The following is a 10,284-nucleotide window of genomic DNA, read 5'->3' on the forward strand; positions in this document are numbered from 1 at the left end:
TGTCTAGATAAGCATCTCTTCTCTATATGTGAAGAAAATTAATTACTACCAATTGTATGATATAATTTTAGGGAGCTAATAATAATATTATATTATTTTATTTTATTTAATATTCATAATTTTATATTTATAATATTTATGATATTTATAATTACATATTTATTATATTTGATATTATTTAATTATTTTAATAATAATTAAAAAACACAAAATAAAGCAAACAATAATTAAAAAAATACAAAATAAAGCAATTTAAAATTATTTTCGACTGGCTTTCTATTATATCGCAAATATTTTTTTATAAACTTATTATTCGAGTGCAGAACATTCCATTATGGATAAATATGCTTATGCTCACATTCAATTTATTGGATAAAGAATAATAGAATCTCCTATGTCTTTGCATTGGTTTATTTTAATTATTCTTTTTGCTTTTCAAAGTGCTGATTCTTTCATGTTTTAAGTTATTTGAGCATATCACTTTTTTTCCATAATTAAAAAGAAGAAAAGACGAGCATAAATTAAAACATTTCAAAAAAAAAAAAGAGAGAGAAAAAATCCCAGTTAAAGGAAGGGTGCGGTATATATATATATTATTCGGGTGTTTCTTAATTATATAATTCGAGCTACTTACAAGTTGCAATTCTTGTTAAAACCTTTGATTATGAAGAGTATAAAAATAGAATACAATGAAATTACATATTAGGTTAAAATTTGTTTAATGTTTAAAGTAATTTTATATATATATTCAATTATATAATACTATATCAGTAAAAATAACTATTTTTTATATTGACTATGAGAATAATTATCTAAAAAAATAAATGTGATTGTATGATTATATTAAATATTTTACACTGTTAATGTATCAAAATTAAACTCTCTTTTTCTTTTTATATATAAGATAGAGATATATTAAGATGAATTTAAGTCTTTTAAAATAAAAAAATTAATAAAATGATAAAATAAAATATTAACTACTATTAATTTTATAATTTTTATAAAATGTGTATCTTAATATCTCAATTTAAGAATAATTAATTTTTTATTTTATTATTTTACTAACTTTTTCGTTTTAGAAGGTGTTGATCTATATTAAGATATATTAAGATATGGTGGTACAAATTTGAGAAATTTTTTATATCATCAAATTGAAGAAATAAAGGAGTACACGAGTTGAACAAGGATGATTTGTGATTTTTTTTTCTTTAATTACTCTTATTATATTCTTTTATTTACAGTAATGCTCTTATGTAGTTGAATTCACTCTTCTCTCTGTCTCATATAATGAAAAAGGTGAAAATTTTAATGGTTGGTTTTTTCAACAAACTTACCTATTATCATTCAAATAATTTATATCTCAACCTACAATGATATTCGTAATAAATTTAACCCTTATACAAGATCAAAATAAAATAAATCTGTTATCCACTATCACTATTTTGATGATTGAATATTGAAAAGAATAAAATCACATCATTATTAAAAAGATGGATTCTAGTATCAATATGTTAAGATGACTATGATGATTATATAAATATTGTTAAAATTAAAATTATATTATTTTTTTTAAATAATACTTCAAAAAATATTATTTAATAAAAAATTATTATTTTAATTTTAACTTGATGCATGTAAAAGACAAAAATCAACATGTACATTCGGACAATCCACAAAAAGAGGACAAAGTGCCAAGAGCCACACACATGTCTTGCATATATCACAATCCTCAAAAACTTACTTTTCATATGCCAAAGAGGAAAAAAAAATGCATTTTAAACTTTTTCATTGCTAAATGTTTAGAATTTGTTATTTGTATGTAATTTTTTTTTTTGCTAAATAATGTAATTATTTTTTTTTCACATATCTATTAAACTATTATTTTCACGATAAATCAATAATGTCCCACCAAATTTTACGTAGCCACCAATTTGAATTATATAATGTTACCACTTTATTTATGTTTGCAATTTTTTCTCTTTTAATGAATATAAATATAATACTATTTGACCCTAGAAAACATGTAGAAAACTTGGTTAGCTAGTATATTGATTGGATTTTTTACTCAATTTAATTAGTTTAATAATTAATTTATTAATCTGCTTAAATAAATATCAAAAGGTTTAAATTTTGTCATATGCATATATTAATTTATTGGTTAGTAACAAATTCTTAAATAAAATTCAGATTTATAACAGATTAATTCTTATCTTACTGAACAAGAGATACAAAAAAATTGATTTATTTATTTATTTATTTTTTGTTTTATTTTTATAGTTGAGGAAATATAGTGGCGAATTGTTTAGTTAAACTACTTAACTGATTATTTAACAAGGAGTAAGACAAGTTGATATTTGAGAAATTTGTTATAAATTTATAAGTTTTCACAAAAAAATAAAATATTAAAAAAATCAGGAAACCAAATTGTGATAAATTTATAAGTTTCTAAGAAAAATATAAAATAAATTATTGAAAAATTAAAATACAAAATTTATAAGTCTATTATATGCGATACTATGCACAACTCATTTTTCTGTTAGACTTATAAATTCATTATTGCTGTTCATCGGGGATGAAACTTATTTATTTATTTTTTCTCAAGAGCTATAAATTCATTATATAATTTTTTAAGAAACTATTTATATTATTAATCATTTTTAACCTATTTGTATGTGTAGTTTTTTACCTCTTACCTGGTTGGCTGGTTCACTTAAAAAAAAAAAGAAAAGAAAAGGGAAAAACTAGAAATATAATGTGTTATATAAATAAATTATAACATAAAAAATTTAATATATTTTTATAAAATTCGAATGCTCCATAAAAATGTATTACATAGATTTTATATTAATAAAATATTAAAACTAAAGTTTTTTATAATTAAAAATAATAATTTATTCACTCAATTTAAAAACTGTGAATAATAATATAATATAATATTTTTAAAATTTAATTGTAATATATTAATAGTGTAAAATATTTTATAATAATTATATAATTATTTTTTAAAATAATTATTTTTATTAATTTGATAACATTATATCAAACTAGAAAGCATAAGAATAAGCAGAAGCAGCCAGCGTGATTCCAACGCGTGGAATGATCACGTTTTATTTCCAGTCACCTGCATCAGCACTTCATACACCTCACTATCACACGATCCCTCACTCTATTCTTCTCTCTCTCTATAAATACCCCATCATTCATTTCCTCTCCCATTCATTCCTTCTTTACTCTCATTTCCTCACTCTACTCTCATTTTTTTTCTCTGTTCTCCCCACAAACATTTCCGTTTCACTTCTCACAAAAAAAAAAAACGCTTTATTTCTCTATTTTTCTTTTATTCTCTCTCTTTATTTTGTGCCAACCAATTCCAATTCACCTTTTTCCGAGTCTCTCTCCCCCTTCTTCCAGAAAATTGACCCTAATCAGATTGATTTCGTTCTCTTCTCTCACCTTCTATTCCGATTTTTCGTGACACTTGTTTTGATTATCGCTGCGCGGTTTCGAGTATCGGGAAATTGTTTCAGGAATTTTGATTAAGGTGTTAGGGTTTTGATTCTTTGGTGCGTGAGTATGAGGCTGATGGATGAGGTTGAGAAGGAGGAGGAGAAGGTAGTGGAGGAGGTTCAAGATCAATGGTGTCCGGTGGTGAATGCTGGATTCTCTTCGCCGAAGAAATTCGTAGTTGTTGGTTACGCTCTTACTTCAAAGAAGATTAAGAGCTTCATGCAGCCGAAGCTTGAAGGATTAGCTAGGTAAAAGAAAATAATAATAATAAATAAAAAAATTAATTAATTAATAAATAACAGAAAACAAAATACGAAGAAATTTGTTCTCTCAATAAAAGTTTCTAGTTTCTACTTGGTTCTTCTTGTTGTTTTCTGTAATTAACAGTTTCATTTTTTGAAAAAATATGTTGGGAGGAAAAAGTGGCTTTTCATGATCACATTCGAGTTTGGACAAAGAATGTTAAATGTGTTGCTCATTTCATCCGATGAGATTCCTCCAGCATGCGTCGTTTTCAATTGGTTGGCGAGAAAGTGAAAGGAACTTTTCTAACCATAGGAGCATCTGCTATAATGACCCCAAAGATATTTTTATTTTTCTTGAACAGTTTTTATGTTTATCTGGGAAGTGGGAAGTGTATCATCAAAACAAAAGCTCTTACACAAAGCTATTATACAGGAGGAGGAGGAGGGAGGGATTCAAATGACTTAATTATAATTTGCTTTTTGGAAGGATTTAAATTTTACTGACTTATTTAGAAACATACATAAGATGCTGATTCATTGATTGTACTAGTGATATGATAGTTGTATGCTTCCTTTGTTGGGTGTGTCCTGCATAAAAATTATAAGAAACTATATTCTGTTTAAAAAAATGATAATTGCAAACTTTGGTTATGATTTTGCATGGAAGAGTTGTCTGTGAGCCTTAAGAACACTGAATAAAGGATTGTATTGTATTTGCTTTTCTCTCTGGTATATCTTTGTTCTTTGTAGTCTTTAGCTTGTTACTGATTTGAATTACTACAAATTATTATGCAGGAACAAGGGGATACTCTTTGTAGCCATTGACCAGAATAGGCCTCTTTCAGAGCAAGGTCCTTTTGATATAGTGTTACATAAGGTTATAATTCCTTTTGCCATGAACTTCCTTCCCAACTTTTTTTTTTCTTTTTCAAGTAAAATCAAAATTTAATTGGTTCTCATCTGCTGTTGTTGACACACAAAAAGTTCAATTTATTGTGCTCACTGTTTATAGTACTACATCACGTGCTCTAACTATTAACCATCCCTGTTCAGTTTGGACTGATTACTGATCACTCTTATGTGTTTTTACCCTTTTTTTTTTTGGCTCTCCATTGTACAAATGCAGTTATCATGCAAAGAGTGGCGCCAGGTTCTTGAGGTTGGTCCCTTTAATTTTCTCGTCGTATGTAATTATTGTGTTGATCATCATTATTAATGGCTTAATGCTTGTTGCTGGTATTGTTTTCTTATGTAACTTTTGATAATTGGGATTTTTTTAAAGAAAAAATTCACTGGAAAGGCTGGTCAATCGTCACCAACTAACTTGACTAGCATTTTTAACTTCTGCCTGACACAATTTGCAGAGTGATTCCTCAATTACTCATTATGAATCATGGTCCAGTAGTTGAGGTAGAGGCCTCAAGGTCCCTGCAAGTGAGGATGTTACTATTTTCATGGTCATCTAGCTCATTCTCTCAGGTTTTCTTGACAAGTCTTTTCAAAAGGTTTTTTCTTCTTTTACACACTCTGAGCTAGATTCATTTCTCCTTGGTGCCTTGGTACACTTTTGCATGGCTAAGGCCTAAGAGAGATGCCATACCAATTCCAATCTTGTGTTTGATCCTCTAGGCCATATAGTGCTAGCTGTACTTTTGGATCAGATTTAGGTGTAATAGTTCCCAAGTACGTATAAATTTTGCTAATTATTCCATCCTCACTATTCTGATCAGTCAACATAGATTGGTGGGTTGTCCGGCCTGTTAGTAACCAATGAGTGCTGCCTGGTATAAAATGTTACCAACTGAATGATTGTGTCTATAACTCTTCATGGAAATTTATAGTAATCCCTGAATTGATTAAACCTTATTGTTCGGTTAAAGCATACACACAGAACAAAGAAAAACATAGTAGCATTGATAAATAAAGATATGGGCACAAATTCTTCAAAGGATGTGTAGTGTAGAATAGGAATGCTTGCCGGAATTAAGATGACATATTAAAATAGGATTCATGCATAGCCCAAGAAGCTAATATCTGGTTGTTCTTCTTGGGACATTCTTTTTAAGTTCACATTGTGTTATTCTGCTAATGTCACTTAGTGCCCACAGACTAAAACCTGTTCTTCTCGAAAGCTTGCTAATTTGCTATTCATTTATCTTTTTTATTTTTTCCAAGAAAAACATCGTTTTATCCTACAGAATTGTTCTCTTCTGTTTGAGTGAAGATTTTATTGCAGTATAGAATATAGATGAGAACCCATTTCTCTAATATCTTGGTCTATTCTATAACTTAAGAAACAATTGTAAATACATTCCAAAATGCCATATAATTAAATCATTGAACGTGTAATTTCTTAGTCAGTTAATCATTAAGTAGAGTGCGGCTCTCATGTTTGAATGAATGAAAGTTTAGTAAAGACATCCTCTTTGCTTTGTGTCCAGAATCCTTGTATAATGGACATAGCATTCAAGTGTTCATTGCAATGTACCCAAAATTGAAAGGAACATGGATGTTGAATATTTCTTGTTGGAGTGGATGCTTTGTTTAGAAGAAAATGTTAAGTTTACTAGGTATTAATTAAAAGCGAGGTGTATGTTTCGTTTCTGTGCTTGTATATATAAGAATAAATATTCTGATAATTCATTTGGGGAATATCACTGCTGCTTCATACATGTTTAATTGTTTTTAATTCACAGCCAATCCTATTCTAGTTATTTTTGTAACTTTTGGAATCCATTGGCTTCACTTTCCAGTTCTTAACTCCTTTGGCTACTCTTTTTTTTACTAACTTTTTTATAGGATTATAGACAATCACACCCAGAAGTTACTGTTCTGGATCCTCCTGATTGCATACAACATTTACGTAACCGTCAACACATGCTTCAGGCTGTTGCTGAGATGAACTTTTCTGATTCTTATGGTATTTCTATTTCTTCCTTCAACTTTGATTAAGTACAGCTGGAGAGAATTGCTATTAAGTTAATCAATAATAAACTTGCTCATAAAAACATCCTTTCAGGGAAAGTTGGTGTTCCTCGGCAATTAGTTATCAAGAGAGACGCCTCAGGCGTCCCAGAGTTGGTCAACAGAGCTGGCCTGAATTTACCTCTAGGTATTTATATGTTGGTATTTTCTTAAACTACTTTTATATGCTGCAGTTGCAATTTCTCACAGCATGGGCAAATGGCCATTTGTACATGAGGGATTTCTGAGACAAAGTCATCAAAACTAGTGAACATAGGCATTGTAATCCTAACTTTATTGTGTCTGGTCAGCTTAGTTATCACGTAAATATGTGATGCTTAAATTTGAACTCTCGTTGATATGTTTCTAATTCCAAACCATTTCAGTTGCAAAGCCACTGGTTGCCGATGGAAGTGCAAAGTCTCATGAATTATCCCTTGCTTATGAGCCATACTCTCTTCAAAAACTTGAACCTCCTTTTGTTCTTCAGGAGTTTGTCAACCATGGTAAGCAAATTTCCATTTGTTGGCAATGATTTACTCTTTACATTATTTGAATCCCAAGTGAATAACGTGCTGTTTATTTTGGTGTAGGAGGTGTTCTCTTTAAAGTTTATATAGTTGGTGATGCAATAAAGGTTGTCAGACGGTTTTCATTACCTGATGTTTCCAAGTGGGAACACTCCAAGGATGCTGGCATATATCGTTTTCCAAGGGTTTCTTGTGCTGCAGCTTCAGCAGATGATGCGGATCTGGACCCCATTGTTGGTGGTAAGTTATCATGTCCTAAATGCCAATTGACTATGCTTTCAAAGTGCAATAGATATACTTCAGGAAAGGATTGAGTTGGCAGGCTGTTTGGTCTGTATTTGATCTTCCGTGAGGAGGCTCTTATATAGTTATGTAAAAGAAAGAAAGTGCTCTGCTTTGTATGAAATGCAATGCATGACCTCCTTTACATGTGGTAAAATTGATGATTCTGGATCCAAGGCTTTCAATAGACCTTCAATTGTGGACTCAAGCAGGCCTTCTTATTCTCCCCTTAAAAGAAGAGATACCCAAAACAAATTTGTCTTTGTCCTGATTGGTGCCTCTGGGCTGACGCATTGTTCTTTGCAATTTGCATAGTTGTCATGCAATGATTGTGCCAGTCTGTTAGACAATGCGCTAATATCTTACCTGTTTGTGGTACAGCATTCCTAATTTGTCTAATATGAGGTTAGGTGGTCATAGGCATAATTCATGCTTGCATTTGGAAATCTGAGCCCTACTTAAGATTTAGGTTATTAACAAAAAAAATGCTACTTACTATTCTCCTGATTTTCTCCATCTTTCACCTTGCAGAGCTGCCTCCAAGACCCCTACTTGAGAAGCTGGCTACAGAACTCCGATGGCGATTGGTAATTTTCTCAATTTATCAGTTAAAGCTTTCATGGTTATTCATATTAGGAGTATAAATAAAATATGAATTGTCCTAATTTTCACATTCAGGGTCTTAGATTATTCAACTTGGATATGATCCGCGAGTATGGAACTAGAGATCGGTTTTACGTCATCGACATAAACTACTTTCCGGGTAAAAATGAATATATGTTACTGTTAACATACTTCTCCTTGAGTTTGTTTAATTACCTTGAAATGCCATTGGTATTTGTTTTAAAGTGATATTTTAAATTGTTGCAGGATATGGCAAAATGCCAGAATATGAACACATATTTACAGACTTCTTGTTGAAGCTGGGGAATGGGAAGTACAAGAAAAAATCAGGCTAAGTGATGAAATTGACATCATAACGTAAGCATAATTGGCTCTCATTTGAGGCTCCAGATTATGGCTAGAGGCAGTATCTTTCTTAGTCCCTATTACTAACAATTTCTTCATTTGCACTGTGTGGAGAAGTCATAGGACAACTTCCGGAACGCTTAGCGTGGCGGGAACATCAGCCGGTACAGAAAACCGATATTCTTACTACTGAAAAGTAACAGAAGCTATTGCATTCAGCATCAGTACATAGCAGAGTGCTAAATCCTGAAGTTTCTAGCTTAGCCTTGATAAGAAATAGGAGACTGTAGCTCTAATTCTGCAACTCTTGAAGGATTCGTCTCCGTGGAAAAAATGGTGACTGGTGGTGGTGCCTCACCACGAATGCTGATGATAATATGAAAGAGAGAGACGACCTTTTTTGTAGCACAAGTTAACAGGGTTTCAAGTGCACTACTGATTGTTCTTTGCTGTATATACATGTAGATTCTTCACGTTAGCAACCTAATCTTTGATTTCATGAAATCAAATTTAATTATTATTGCTATATATCTCGTTGTAATTATTACCTCAGCTAAATGGCTGAGCACAATAGGCGTTCGCGCGTAAGTTAATTATAATAAATTCTCTCTCTCTCTCTCTCTCTCTCTCTCTCTCTCGTGTAGTAGATTGTATATTCGGTATGTAAAACGTTAGGTTGTTAATATTCCTACCTATCATAAGATTTTCACAGCAGATTATTTTGTATATATTCAATACGGGGCATCCGAAGTCCTGTAGCAAATATAGAGGTGTGTGAGATTTATATGATTAACCCCGATTACCAGTCAAAATTAGATGGGTTAGGCTTAAAAGTTCTTTAACCTACATAAATCAAGCTGCACCAAGTTTGAAGCCCAGCTAAGACTGGAATGAGGTTTGAGTAAAACCTCAAGTGTGGGTGTGTGAGTAGTGTAATGACCCAAAAAAAAAAAAGAGAAAAATCCAAATCAGTCATTGACAATTACTTCGAAAGACAACAAAATCCTTGATAAAAAAAAATCCCAATCCGGCCCCTGACAAAAAAAAAATCCAACCTGATCCCTGACAATTATCTCGAAAGGACGTGCAAAAAAAAAATCAATGTTATTTTTTTTGGCACAGGGGCTAATCAGTCCCAAAAAAATTTATCAGAGGCCGGATTGGGGTTTTTTTTTTTTTCTTGGGAGTCTCGTTGTCCTTTCGAGATAATTGTCAGGGCCGGATGGGGTATTCACTCAAAAAAGAGAAAATCACCCTTGCTCATTTAATTGAGATGTTAACTAGCACACTTGCTATAATTGCAAATAAATTTACACTTTTGGGTAGTTCAAGGACGGAGTGGGGGAGATGGATTGCTGGGTTCAGTTCGAACCTGGGAGTTTGCTCGGCCTTCCAAGCTGAGTGCTGGGGACCTTGGTATTAGGAGGCTTGGTAGAACTGCTGAGTAATAAGAAGAAAGCTCAGGGGCACTCAAGTACCTTGGCTAGATAGATCCAGAATTGGTTAACTCGAGATTGGCAAATGATCATTAAGCACACACACACAAGGAAACGGGACAGCTGATTGGCTAGCAAAGAATGGTTTACAAAAGAGTTTTAGTTTCCATTTCGTTGATATAACCCCTTCTTCCTTGTATCAAATCTTTAATGATCATTGTAGGACTTTATCTCGGATGATTAGTTTGATGCAAATTTTGGACTTTACGCCCCGTTTTAATATCCAAAAAAAATATATTAAAAGCTTTGCCTTGTTTTGCTACCTACTCTTGTGAAATATCTAGAAAAAAC

At 31.4% G+C, this 10,284-nt stretch overlaps 1 protein-coding gene across 2 annotated transcripts; it reads left to right on the forward strand.

Annotated features, from left to right (window-relative positions):
* The first annotated feature begins 3,236 nt into the window (after positions 1 to 3,236).
* LOC130944242 (inositol-tetrakisphosphate 1-kinase 3) lies at positions 3,237 to 9,165 on the forward strand. Of its 2 annotated transcripts, XM_057872463.1 has the most exons (11): positions 3,237 to 3,755; positions 4,548 to 4,629; positions 4,879 to 4,911; positions 6,552 to 6,672; positions 6,772 to 6,864; positions 7,103 to 7,222; positions 7,310 to 7,486; positions 8,060 to 8,115; positions 8,207 to 8,291; positions 8,399 to 8,509; positions 8,615 to 9,165. In XM_057872463.1, the coding sequence occupies exons 1-10, from the start codon at positions 3,574 to 3,576 to the stop codon at positions 8,485 to 8,487; spliced, it is 1,038 nt and encodes a 345-aa protein (XP_057728446.1). In that variant the 5' UTR covers positions 3,237 to 3,573; the 3' UTR covers positions 8,488 to 8,509; positions 8,615 to 9,165. The 2 variants fall into 2 exon arrangements, with proteins under 2 accessions (XP_057728446.1, XP_057728447.1); XM_057872464.1 differs by lacking the exon at positions 3,237 to 3,755 and having other exon boundaries at positions 3,832 to 4,629; positions 6,560 to 6,672; positions 8,615 to 9,161.
* Positions 9,166 to 10,284: the final 1,119 nt, after the last annotated feature.

The sequence above is a fragment of the Arachis stenosperma genome, chromosome 8, assembly GCF_014773155.1.
Source record: "Arachis stenosperma cultivar V10309 chromosome 8, arast.V10309.gnm1.PFL2, whole genome shotgun sequence".
NCBI classification, from domain to species: Eukaryota; Viridiplantae; Streptophyta; class Magnoliopsida; order Fabales; family Fabaceae; genus Arachis; species Arachis stenosperma.